The sequence below is a fragment of the Engystomops pustulosus genome, chromosome 1 (assembly GCF_040894005.1).
Source record: "Engystomops pustulosus chromosome 1, aEngPut4.maternal, whole genome shotgun sequence".
NCBI classification, from domain to species: Eukaryota; Metazoa; Chordata; class Amphibia; order Anura; family Leptodactylidae; genus Engystomops; species Engystomops pustulosus.
In genome coordinates, this window is record NC_092411.1 from 188,558,714 (window position 1) to 188,573,192 (window position 14,479).

The 14,479-nt window shown below is 40.0% G+C and overlaps 1 protein-coding gene across 4 annotated transcripts in view; it reads right to left on the reverse strand.

Moving 5' to 3' along the window:
- The window catches only part of SHROOM3 (shroom family member 3), a 236,223-nt gene that overhangs the window by 107,781 nt on the left and 113,963 nt on the right, over nt 1-14,479 (reverse strand). For all 4 annotated transcript variants that reach the window (XM_072115744.1, XM_072115762.1, XM_072115779.1 and 1 more), the window contains one exon: nt 1,109-1,195. In XM_072115744.1, the coding sequence (XP_071971845.1) occupies nt 1,109-1,195 (87 nt within the window). The remainder of the gene's footprint in view (nt 1-1,108; nt 1,196-14,479) is intronic.

The window sequence follows — 14,479 nt, forward strand, 5'->3', positions numbered from 1 at the left end:
TGTATACAGATGAGGAGTGAATGTCTGCTGATGAGAGAGTAGTCATAGAGCCGAATGAAGACCATGAAGGACATGACTGAAGTGAAGGTTGGAATGTGTGATTGACCATTTCCCTTGCAGGAGCTGGGTAAATAAAGCTTAGAAATGCATAGCTTTACAGACAGATAAATACATCTTACAAATCATATATTAATTACTGCAGAGGTGCTTAAAAGGTGGGGTATACAACTATTTATATACATTCTGGTTTATGATCTGATATGCCAGACAATAATAGAACATAATAGAGCATATCCCTGATGGACACGTGCATATGGTTGTCACAACCAGATCTTTTCCTTTGGTAGAGTAGTGTGTTTCCTCTGTGTTGTTATCCACAACTTCTCTTGGCTATAAAAAGCTAACTATCACGGTGTTTTAGCAGCTGCATGTATTGATCAGCTAGCTGGCGGGGCAATCTTTAATGATATCCTATTTCTTCTAGACTAAATCATTTGGATATTGATGTTCAACAACAGTATCATCTGAATAATTGGCCATAAGTTATATTTTGCCTTTGAATTCCTTGATGCACTAGGCTAAATTGCATGTTATATATAATTGACTATTGTCACGCTCTGCACCATCTCTACTAGTTGGCAGTTCACTGTGATTATTCTTCCAGAGGTGAAAGAGAGACGTGGAGCTGCAGGCTCCTTATTTATATCTGTGAGATGGAAACCTGTCTAATTTTTCTGATGGACAAGGCATCTAAAAACCCTCATTTTTGATGCTTCTGGCGGTTGGGTGTTGGCGTGACCGGAAAACCAGTGGAGACAACAGTTCAAAACTTGACCAGGTTTTACCTGGCCTAAATTGGACAAACCTGGCGAAGATTCCTTACGGCGTTTAAACCTGACAATTGAAATGCCAGTCTTAATAAATTCCCCCCTTTATATTGCAGTTCATCATACAGATCTGCTAACTGTGATGAGAGACACGTAGCCTTCCATAGATTTGAGCACAGAGCACACGTAATAGGGGCAGATTCATACTGCTGGAACTATACTGATGTGATACACATTGATAAAAACAAGCAAGATGTTACTTTATAATTCAACTAACTTACTCTTTTGTAGATCTTTCCTTGTACGCATGTATGTCGTTCTTTCTTAGATGGGAATAGTTTTCCAGCAAACAGTTTTTAGGAATGACTCTGAAGGAAAACAAGAAGCTATTAATGATGTGCCAAATTAATAAAAAGTTACTTACAATATACAAAAAAGAAAAAAAATCTCGCAAGAACCTACATTTAAAAATAAAAACAGCAACTACTATGTTTTTTGAGCTTCAGTTTGTAAAATAATTTTATCCATATAGATATTAACAGAACGCCGGCTTCTCAGACGAGGGCACGCAGCTACGGGGAGCTGCGCGGCGAAGATGTAGGATAGGAGGAACAGAAGAAGAGTCTACTGGGGCGTGGAGTAGCCGCAACGTGTAGCCTCATGTCTGGCTACTCCACACCCCAGTAGCCTCATTAGAAAATGTACATATTAGGGCAATAAAGATTTTAAAAAGATAGCGAGGATGTGAGGATTGGCTCTAAATCCTCACTTCCAATACATGCACCTACCACCCAATCTACTTTTATAGGTAGATTTGTATTCTTACAAATGTATTACATTAGGCTAAAATTCTTTTTTTTTTTTACGGTTAAGAATCTCATAGTGATTTTCACTATTGGTAAATAGAAGAGTTCCTGCAACCTTTTTATAGCCTTGAAGGGGCAACTTATCATACCATTAAATGCTTGAAAAAAGAAAATACTATGGGCCCAGGGGGGTCTTAGCATAACAAATAGTCTATACTTCATTCGTCTCTGGCTGTGGTTTGTAGGCTGTAGGCTGTAGGCTCTGGTGTTGGTTGTGTTGTGCTGCGCTGCAATGGAGCACAGGGGGAAGGTAACTATACACTGCTATGTATACACTGTTCTGAACCATGGGGCCCATAGTAAGAAAATATTTAATCCAAGAAAACTCCTTCAAAGAGGGCAGGTCATTGACACTTCATCCTGACAAATTTACTATAACCTGTGCCCAAAAACTGGAGCATACTATGGTTGAAAATCCTGTCAGTCCCTGTCTTGCATCACTTTCAATTCTAGTGAAAGGGATGTGCCAGAATTCTTAAGAAGCTAAAACCTCTGAACAATTCTGGGCCATCTCACAGCAATGAGCCAGATTACGAATGGCACATGAACTGGTAGTCTCGTATAACAGCCCTGTTAAGGAACCATTTCAGGATTGCTGCAAATGAGACAAGGCTCTTTCAGGAATGTTGAGGTTGTGGTGATGAATGATTTTAACGTGGCCTTTATTGTGACCAGAAAAAGGCCAGGGAACCCTGACTCAACTGTGAGACCTGACTCGAATTTGCTGTGCAACCAAAGAGACATTATGATGTGGCAAGAAATGAAATTCCTTGGGAACAGAAGAATGTATACTTTCCTAAGGAGTCTCTTGTTGTCTTTTCAAGATGCACAATGCATATGTCGGCTTGGCACGCAAGGCTCTTGCAAGCAATAATATTAATACACAAACATGGACTAAGCAAAGTTTCAGCACACAAGCCCAAGGTAAACATACTGTGACTTTCATAGATGTGCTGTACATTCCTCACTATTATCTAATAGGTGCGAAGGTCAATATGATCTGAATGATAATTACACAGTACTTGATAATGAGACACCTCCCAACAGGATACATCACAGCTGCATATTGTATGTTAAAAGATGTATCTCCATAAGAAACTACATTCATTCATAGATAATAGTATGTATTATAAGACTTATAATGTTATGTTGTAAATCATCCTTTTGTGTTGTCACAACTGAATACCCAAGTGTTCATCTTCTATATTTATGATAGGAAGCGATCTGGGCTTTTCTCAGTGACTGAAAATCACATGCACAGTGATATTTCTACTTTATGACATTTGTCCAAATAAAACTAACTTGCTCTCCATAATATAAGCAACAAAAAGCAAAGAAAATCTAAAGACTTTTTCTCTCCTTCTTGCCTACAGCTTCTAATACATAGGTCAATAATGTTAAATTGATGGTCTAACCACTAAGACCCATAACATTTGCTGGCATTGGAATAGCAGACAGACTGCCACTGTTTGCAACACATAAGTATTACACATTTATGAAAAATAGACCCTCACAATGTTTATAATAGTGCAAGTATTGTTATTACATTTATTATTTTGTGTTCTTCTCACCATTTGGGATATACCGTATATACTCGAGTATAAGCCGACCCAAATATAAGCCAAGGCCCCTAATTTTACCACAAAAGCCTGGTAAAACCTACATTTTTTTTACTTGAGTATAAGCCGAGTTTGGGGTTTCAACACATTTTTTTGTGATTAAAAACTAGGCTTATACGAGAGTATATATGGTATTTCCTTTTTGTTTTCTAAATCTAGTAAGTATGTTATAATGATATGTGTTACACATGTGCATGTGTGCTTACTGAAATTATCCATATGCAACATCCCCCACCGGGGCCTAGCCCTTCTTTGGTGGTTGTAGAAAGCCGGGGCCCAGAATGCCAGAGCGGCTGGCTTATGCAGCCTTGGGCATGCTATGGTCATGGTGCTTGGTATTGAGACCAGAGGACAGGCCTACAGCTTGGCAGGTCTCTAGCAGGTGGTGTGTGCAAGAAAAGTAGAGGGAGAGGCTGATGAAGGAGGTTTCTCCCTGGGGCAACCCCTGAGGTGTATATAGGAATCCCTAGGTTCAGAAGGCTGGAAAGCTGGTAGGAGATAGTTGGTCCGCAGGAAGGGTTGCTCACAGCTTGATAATAGCTTCAGACTGCGCTGATAGATGGAGCCGAATCCGGACAGTGGACCTCTGCTCTGGGGCTTAGTCTCCTAATTTGCCCAAGGTGTCAGGCAGCTGGCCTGAGACACCAATGCTTCCTGGTAATATGACACTGGCTTGTGCAGCATAGGCAGGTGCTGCACACTCCTCTGCTTCTGGAATCTACTGACTCTGCAGACCATGTGCTCCCGCCACAAGGGGTTTTATATTCCCCTAATGAGGTGACAGCACTCTCCAATCAGCTTCCCGCTTGATTTACAATAGTACAAGGGATATCATTGGCTTATAACACTTCACGTTAACTTTTGTCTTACTAGGCAGGAGTTTCATGCTGTAATTAGTATTTTACAGACCTCCTGGTGAGGTGATCAATCTCACCAGGTAGCTACTGGCATGAAGATGGACATTTACGTAACACCTACCCATCCCATGCATTGGCAAGGGTGTTGCACATACTATATATATCTGTGTCAAGTTGTTTAAAAGGGAAATTCCATCAAAAAGGTTTGTTGCTAAATTTATTTTTTATTAGTATTTCGGCCTGACTTAGTCACAGTAATGATCTGCTGCATTCCATTGTAAGGAATGTCACTTATCATATCTTATTCTTAGTCTGTGACACAATTACTATTAATATACAAGGTGACACTTCCTTATATTCTTTTGATCATATGTTAATCGAGAATAAAGAATACTAGAGATAGGCATTTCCCATTCATATATCACAAATCTCTATATTAAGACCAATAATAGTAGTAACAAATGTGATTAAAACTATGATACAACATGACTGGTCATGGTCAAGTAAAAATAATAGACTCTAAAAAGAACAGGCCCAAAAATTAATGTCTAGACCAAATAAAATCTAGAACCAATCTAGACCAATAACAAACATTTATGGCATATTCACAGCTATTTATTGCATATACACACCCACTTCTTCATTCAGTGGAGCAGTAAGACAAGGACTGCAGAGCCAGAGGAGGGTTCCCCATCTATTTATGGCACATGCTGTTGTTACTCCATTAATTATTCAATATGCTTTATAGGGTCAGACTGGGGGGGCTAGGGCCCACCAGTGCAATTGATGCTGGAGGCCCACCTATTGCTTCATGGGAATATTGAATACTATAAAAATCCCATATAATCCCACATAAAATGGAGTGTGAATCAGCCAGGTTGTGGCAGTCTGGATGCAGAAAAGAATTATTTAAAATTAAAAAGTTTTTTTAATCTCTTAGTGGAGACAAGGGCAGGGGTAGCAAAAAAAGTGACTTTGTATGATTGAAAGTGCCAGGTTGGGGTTCAGCCAATGAGTGGCCTCCTTGGTCAATAAGACCTCCCATGATCCAAAAGGGTCACTCATTGGATGAAGTGGGTTATGTGAAAACCCTTTGTGCCTTCTGATCAGACACAGGGATCAAAGCCTTGAGCAATGTGGGTATCAGAAACATAGTATTTTTCTTTCGTTATCTCTGCCTCAGACCCATTGGGTTTCCAGTATTCCTAAAAAAACATTTAACGTTCTAGTCCTTTTCCATTTATGCATTTTTTACCCTCTGCTTTCCAATTTTGCACTAGGAAGCTACATACACGCAGAAGTTTTTGATTATTTTTTTTTTGCGGATGTCCCTGACTTATGTCGTTCCGACTTACGAATGACCCATAGTTACTAACAGGGATCTCACCAGCACAGATAGTCTGCAGGAATCTTCTGCATGTGTGATCCCAGTTCGGCAGCTTAACTCTCATACAGGACAGGTTGAACAAGCTGCAAATGGCTCCGGAGGGAGATTGCATATATTGCAGTCTTTTCTTTCTTGTTGCGCAGGCAGTGGCTTCAATGCTGTATTCTACTGCAAGCCACTGCCATGCGCTATTGCTGGTATCCAAGGATGCTTGCGCGATCTTACCAGCAAAGCGTCCTTGGAAACGTGATCGCTTGCAGATAGATAGAGCACTGAAGCTGCTGTTTGTCTTACAAGACAGAAAAGTTTAAAGATTGTGCCTCAGTACAGTAAAGTACTGTCATTTCTTTGTTAAAGTGCCTCTTTTAATCATATTCAGTGTCTTTAATATGTTACGGAAAGTTGCTGTCCCACGTATCCAAGGACACACACGTCTTTGGTTACCCTCGCTCTATTGTGGCGAAAATGCAGTGGCAGTGTTATCATACGCCTCTTATACGTAACCCAATGACTGCCTGTGTTACCGTTTTCTTATACCTCTTTCTTTTTTATAGTTCGGTGTACAGAGTTTGGTAAGGAGTAACTTTTTGTGGGATAAGCTGATGTTTGCATTGATATCACATAGTGAAATTCATGAGTGTTTGATCACTTTTTCCGCATAAGTTGATAGGTAGGCTTGTGGCAAGGGACAGACAGTTCAGGGTTGCTACGGACATCCACTATGTTGTTACTATAAATTGCTGAAACTTGTGCTGTGGCCAACCCGCAGGAGCCTTGCCCCATGTGCCACTATAACCCTAGGTCCCATCTCTTATAATGAGGAGGCGGAGCCAAGTGGTGTCGGGGCCCATTGGTGATTTCACCGGTACAGTAATGGGCCAGTCTGACCCTGCTAATGGGAATACTGCTTTTAGGCCACAAACAATCTTAAACGCAACATCCCCTATAACTATACCCCAGTCCAGTCATAAACTCTGCATGCACTTTCACCATTTATCTATCTGTAGGAATGTATTTGCCTATGCTAAGCCGTTAATTGGAGATTTGCCTTTGTTCTATTCTCATGCACTCTGCCTATTGTAATTAGTGGGGAATTTTCTAAATAGAAACATGATATAGGTATTAAATCATATTGTCTTGGGAGAAAAAATATACAACTGTCAGTTACTTACATTTGGCAATTCCTTTCAATTTGGATCCAATCTCTCAGACTTAGACCACGTGTATAGGATCATATTTTTCTGGCAATGCACTAGCCACAAATACAGTGGCTAATTCACAGCCACATTGACTTCTATTGTGCATGGTCATGGTGGGTAAGAAATGATGCATGCACCGTGTCTCACCACACTGTGAATATAGTGAGCAGAGGGGCCGCAAATTATAGAGCAGGTCTTATTGATGCCTGGCAGGGAGGCAGTTTTAATGGACACACCGCCAAAGTCGTATTTTTGTAAATTTGTATGTGTAAAAAAATATCAGGAAACTGAGGCTGCAGAATGGTAGGGCATATTCAGTACAGATCATGTAGCAACTGAGACGCTGGTGCCAAAATGAGTTCAGCAGTTCAATTAATGCATGTAAACTACTGATCTGCATCATAGCCCTAGATCTTCCAGTTATATCTCTGCTTAGAAAGGAGGGAAGAACTCTTTAGCTAGCAGATTAAGAGCTCCTAGAAGGTTTTTATTAGAACAAGGATACAATGGAGTCAGTACATCCCTTTCTTTTGAACTTTTTATTATCTGAAATATATAACAAGAGGTAGACACACTTGAAGAGTTCAAAGCAATAGCAGCTACCAGACTAAGAAGACACAAGATTAGATCAAAATGTATATGGCCTACCTAAGAATGGTAGCCTTCCTATATCTTATTGTAAAATGTTATTTGTTCAGTCCCATAATAATATTATACAAAGCCAAATATAGGGAATTGCAATTCCCAGGAGGATCATTCTCCATATTTTGGCCATGGATAGATATCACATGACCCTCCATCATCCCCTTGCAATGGATTGGTTAACCACACAAAGTATGAAAGGTAACTTTAATGTGCATCACCCTGCTTTACCCCTGGGACACAGTTCATCTCTAGGTCGCACCGGCCAAAATGCTTTAGGTGGCCACATTTCAGTCTGTATTAGAAAGGAGGGAAACAACACATGGAGTAATTTGGTACAATTAGTGGCTGCTGCAACACAAAGACATACAAGTGATATGGTGCATGCCCTGAACTACATCTCACCCTAGTAAAAGGTGGTGACCCCACAGACTGTAGACTGAGGTCAATGGCAGGCCAACAGGAGTAAAAGTCCCAAGTAGTGTGATACAGATGCCATGACCTGCTCCAACTAGTGTAATGTATACAGTTTACACAAACATGGCAAATACCTTGAGAGGTATTAGAACTGAATCACTAATTTTTAAAATAAGGTTATTATGTATATGGTAATCATAAACTTACGCTAACCTTGTAGATTAATACAACACTTTTTTATGCCAGAGACTTTATGCCTGTAATTTCTGCTTTAGGCAGCATTCACATGGCCATATTATAAAGTTGATTTATTGTCTGTAATATGGCCCACTTATAAATTGGATTCCATGAAGGGAGAAATATGGCCATGTAATATAAACTTTTTTATTCCAGAGACTATTAATTTCTGTTTTAGGCAGCATTCACATGGCCATATTAGAAATTTGTTTTATTAGAACATCTATGTTCTTTTAAGCACATATTAAAATGTAGGCTGAACTGGCACCATGAAAAATATAAGTAGCCATCATAGGAATAATAAGGTGTTTTCTATAAGAACCACTGCATGTAAGGAAAAGTATAGTAGCACATGATGGATTCCATGAAGGGAGACATATGGCCATGTGGTATAAACTTTTTTTTATACCAGAGACTTTATGCTTGTAATTTCTGCTTTAGGCAGCATTCACAAGGCCATATTAGAAATTTGTTTTATATATGTCTGTAATATGACCCACTTATAATTTCTATACCCTAACAAAGACATATAATTAGGCACATGTATTATATTTTATATAGACTCCATAAAGATCATTGCAAATATCGTCACATGCACAATTCTGTTTTGTATTAACCCTTTAAGTAAATCTTTTTGTTGCCACAGTGGAAGTTCGGCAGCACTTCCAATCAAAGAAAAAAAAATACACTAAAGTCCTCACAATTGACATAGTAGCTCATGGCCACCCCTCATTTGCATTGCAGGCTGCTTAAGAATTAACACATGTGAGTGCCCTCTATCTCTCTCTCTCTGTTAAACAACATAGCAACATGCCATGTTTGCTATTGACTGTGGCATCTAAAGCAGTACTGCTGGCATCATGCTGGCTAAGTTAATTGGTTCTAGCTAAATAGCAATATTTCTAATTATATAACCAATATAGTAAGAACTGGGACTGGACCACTTATTTTCTTTTGAGCACATCTTAAAATGTAGGCTGAACTGGCACCATGAAAAATATAAGCCATCATAGAAATTATAAAGTATTCTCTATAAGAACCATTGCATGTAAGGAAAACTATAGTAGCACATGATGGATTCCATGAAGGAAGACATATGGCCATGTGCCAATGTGAAGTATCTATACACACTCTACAGCAAAATGCATGTGAATTACTCATTAAATGTGGGATTACATCTGAAAAAAAACCCTGACATAAAGGATGTAATATATTTAGACTTGCGCTTCAAATGCCAGTCTTAAAATTCTCCCCAGATGGCGCTTCTGAGTAAATTTGGAAGCCATCTCAGTCAAGTTGGGCCTGTTCAGACCGGGCTTAGGCCTCTTGAAGTATCCGGTGAGTGGCAAGAACGCCCTGCCAGACCACTCCTCCAGTTGCCATGCCCCCCTTCATGCCCCCCTGGTGTGGAGGCAGCATAAAGGGAAAAATAATCGCAAGTGTTAGTGATACTGTAGCATTTATTTTAGGGTTTCTTCGCCAGTGTTATGGCGCAGAAGCCCTGATAAATAAGCCCCATTGTCTCTGCTGGTATAGCTCTCCAAAAATTCCTAATAACTGTCTGGGATGGACTTCATCTATGCCTTAAAGAAAGCCAAATCACTGTGACTGTAAATTGCTGTGGGTTAGCCGCCCACAATAGAATAATCATAGTTAGACAAAGGAGTTAACTTGCTTTAGACACTTTAATACATCTGGTGGAGCTTAAGACCATCTAACTTTGCACCTTAAATAAATAAAATATACTTTAATAAATATGCCTTAATGAATGTGCATACATACATCATTTTTTCAATCGTTTTAATAAACTGTAAGTGACTGTTCATGGAACGTTCACTAAAGTATTCTTTCTGCACATACTTTATTCTTTAAAGGGTACCTGTCACCACTTTTTCACAAATAAATCTATTGACAGGTTCCCACAGAGCCCTATTATGACACCCTTCTTTTAGCTACAAATTGTATCCCTATAGCATAACTTTATGTTATATTATCTGGCATTAAAGGGGGTGTGCCTTGCTCGGCCAACCCCACCCATCTACTCCTTTCCATGTCCCATGCCTCTTGTATGTCTCTTCTGAGCAGTCAGCACTTAAAGGGGTTATCTGGGAATAAAAATTTACTTAGGGCCGGGCTGGGGCTGGCTATTTAAAAATAATAAACGTGTACTTACCTCCTCCGGCGCTGTTGATGTCCCACGCCACGATCCATATCATCTGTGCGCCGATTTGCTTACAAGAGCGCACAGGGAGCTTCCTGTCAGCCGACACCGCAGAGAGATAGGGTTGGATGGGAGGAGCCGCCACATCGCCGGCCGGAAGCTCCCTGTGCGAGGCTTCTGTGTCACTGTAAACAAACAGGGGCATGGATCAAACGGACCACGGCGCGTGACATCGGCAGCCCCGGGGGAGGTTAGTACACATTTATTATTTTTAAATAGCTCACCCCAGCCCGGCCCTAAGTAGATTTTTATAACCGGATAACCCCTTTAATGTCATGTAACCAGGGTGATGTCATCTAAGGTCCTGTATCCAGTTACATTTGCAACATCTACCACATGCCAGTATATGACCTCATGAAATCACAACATGCCTTCATGGAGACATGGGGAGGAGTATAAGTCCATGGAGGCATGCTGTGAATTCATGTGATAAGATACATACAACACATAGACATTTCGGGGGATATTTATCATACGCTGGCGCTCGTGATAGCCCCGCCGCTGCAAATTCGCAGCCCGATACATGAAGAGGCTTCTGCCTCTTGATGTATCGGGCTGCCAGCAGCGCAGAGTTTTTCCTACGCCAGGCCCTGCGCAACCGGCGACTTTTAACGTATGAAAAGTCGCCGGCAGCAGCGAGTGCGCAGGCACAGGGACAGTAACGCCCCGCGCCGGCCCACTCCAGTCCGGCCGCGCCCCCCGCTCGGCCGGCCGCGCCCCCCCCCTTCATGCCCCTTCACGCCCCACTGGCATGAAGGTGGCGGATTGTGAAAAATAATCGCAAAAGTTAGCAATAAGCTAGCATTTGCGATTATTTCAGGGCCTCTGCGCCACTGGCGGTGCGCAGAGGTCCTCATAAATATCCCCCTTCAAATGCAATTGGGTAAAAGACCTTAGATAATCCTGGTCACATAACACGAAGCATCCACTGATGTAACAGAGTTCTCTCTAAGTGCCCCATACAACTAGTCAAGCAGGAACATGGAAGCAGGTCAATGCAAGTAAAATTTAATATGCAAGACTCACTTAGTGTGAGTGGTACATAAGTTTACAAACTTATTTATTAACATTATAGTCATGAATATAATGAAACTCTTTATGTCCACAGGAAGGTGGAGAGTTTACAATTACTTGTCACTTTCTTCAACAATGTTCTTGCTTTTCCACTAGTTTCTTGGCCTTGTCAAATGATATATCTAAAGCTAAAGGTTCCGGCAATTTATTTCTTTTGCTTTAGGCAAATAATTTAACAGAGGCACAGGGTTCTCAGGAAGCTGATAGTGGTCTAAATTACTTGGTAAATGTGATATCTATGGTTAGCTAGTGATGATAACAAGGACTTCATTATTGTGTGGGAACTAAACAGTAGGATCCCTAGGCTCAGTCAGATGGGTTTCTATTTTGGACATACATTCCTATAATTCCAAATTCTTTTGCTCTACTGTTGGGATATATGTTGGGTTTTCTCACCATATATAGAACAGGGTTTTGAAAATGGATGCCCAGATTGAGGCCCAGTTAAACATCACTTTTTTTATTTCGGAATATGATGTAGTTAGTATAAAGAAAACTACTACACTACATAGAATATTTTTATATTACACAGCTATGAAATAGCTCCTGTGTCCAGAAATTTCAATCTTCAGTCCCTTAAGTGAAAAATTCATAGCATTAACATTTTTTAACAAATTTAAAAAGCAAAGCTATTCCATCACTGTTGTTTGATTTTCCACTTTTTACTATATCGGATCAAAACTTAAAAAATCTTTAAAAAATGAAAAACATTTTCTATACTATATTCTATGTGTGGTGTCCTAGACACTAGCCAAACCACAAATATCATAGATACTTACAGTGGCATACAAGCTAAGACACAATAAATACGATGAAACGGCCTAGCCCTTCCTGAATATAAAATGTGATGTCTATTACATAATCCAATAAAACATGCTGCAGAAAACAAATACACTAAGGTGGAAGGTGAAACTTGTTTTTTTAGTTTCATCACCACCGAAGGTACTTTTTTATAGGTATTTTTTTTTAAGATAGTGGTCAAACCAGGCCTTACTGACTGAGGGGGACCAAAAATGTTCTTTAACATATATAGATCACCAGTATCATTATGAAAAGTGCAATCTCTAGTCACATATTTTGCTAAGAGAATTTTAAATTATTGTTTAGCATTAGCAGATAGTGTGGCGGTGCAAGTTATAAAGCAAAACTGTGGTAGGGATCCACTTCACATTGTCAAGAAAATCACAGGCTTAAATGCAAATTGTCACATGTCACATGCACAATTATCTCATTTATAACATGATTTGTAAAGTGCTGCAGAATATGCTGGTTCTCTAGAAATAAATATTTATTATTATTATAACACCAATCATTATTTCATCCTGCTAGTTATAGATTTGCCCTGGTATTATCCAAGTATCTGAATGCAGCAATTCAACCATTATTATTAGTATTATACCCTCAGACTGTAAACTCTTGTGAGCAGGGTCCTTTGTCTTGTTTTATTTGTATCTATGTATGTCCCTCATGATTTTCTAAAACACTGTGGCATATGATGGTGCTCTATAAATAAAGATAATTATAAATAAAGCATTTTATTATTATCATATAGCACAATCTAATTTCTATTCATACTTTTTTCATTATCTATTTCAAATATTCTATATGTGGTTTAGTGTAAAATTACATAAAAGAAAATAAATACAGTCCTCTTCACTGTTACCAAAGGTTTTTCACAAATTAAATAAAAATCTGTCTTGAGAGGCTGCTGCCATGAGATGGTATACTTCACAAAAGATGTCAGCAAAGACTGCTGACCGAGGTTGGCTCTGAAGCTCTCCACTCAAGCATACCATTAACATTCTTTAAATGCCAAGGTCTCCCCTATTTCTAAGACAATTTTGTGAATGTGTTCTCCTTCTTATTCTGTCATCCAGGTGCTTTTTCACAAAACAGGGCACTATTGTTTCATCTGATACACAGAGTAAATGCCTCCAATTTTATGCTCAAACTCTTGGTGGTCTAAAAGGTGGTCTAACCTATCTCCAAAGAGATCATTAAACATATGGATTTTAAAGTTGGCTCCAATGTTGATATTGAAAATTAGAAAATCCTAGGCCAAGAACCTTGTTTTAATAAAAACTAAAGTGGTAAAAGTCGGTGCATTAAAAGAATCTTAGATTTTCAATAGTTCACCTGGAATTATCTATTTTGATTTTCCATGGGTTAGATCATGATGAATAAACATATGCAACATCCCCCTCGGGGGCCTAGCCATTTCTTGTGGGCCTGAAGGCTGTAATGGGGATGTTCTTCTCTGGCATTTCTCAAAGGTAGCACTGTGTCTGGTGGTCACTTGAGAGCTGGTTTCGATTAAGGCCTGTAGGGTTACTCCATTTATAGTCACAGGAACCATGGGTTGAGTTCCCACAAACCTTGGCATCCAAGTGGAATCTTGGGGACTTAGAGATTCTTCTCTTGGAGGTCGTCCCATAGCTTCAAGGGTTTGTCGTTTAACCGACATTCATTCCCTTTATGCCTGTACCTATGGCAGAGGCTACATAGCAGTCTTGGTTCTCTTTGACTCCAGGTGTTCTGGGATTTTGGCGTAGTCAGAGGCTGTTTGGTCCGAGAATCACGGGGAGCGGATGGCTGTAAGGAACAGGTGGTTTCTTTCTCCTTGATGGGGCATCTACTTCCAACTGTGCCAGTTGCACCAGCATTTTGCTCACCATGTCTGCCAGGATGGTGACCTGCTCTTCCAGGACAGTGACTTCTTCAGACACTGGAGGCGGTGTGGCCAGTTGCATTGGAGGAAAGGCTAGAGCAGCATCTTCCAGATCCACAGGCTCAGACTCCTCCTGAGGTTCAGCAGGCAGGCCTTTCTAAAGAAAGGGCAAAGTCTCTCTCTCAGTCTGTCTTTTAATGCGAAAAAAGGTCACGGTCCAGCCAAGATCTCCAACTTCACAATTCTTTATTTAAGATTCATCATAAAAGTTCCAAGGCATTGTAATGCGCTCTTGTTGTTTTTTGTCTTCTGATTTTAGTTTGTCTCTTAAAGTGGCGCCATCCCACGATGTGATCGTTCTACAGGGCAACATGAGCTATGTTCCGTCTTCAACCCATGAGCGTCACCATTGCGGGACAATGCTTCTCCCGAATACTGCCCTCATAATGTTGCAATGTTATGTTA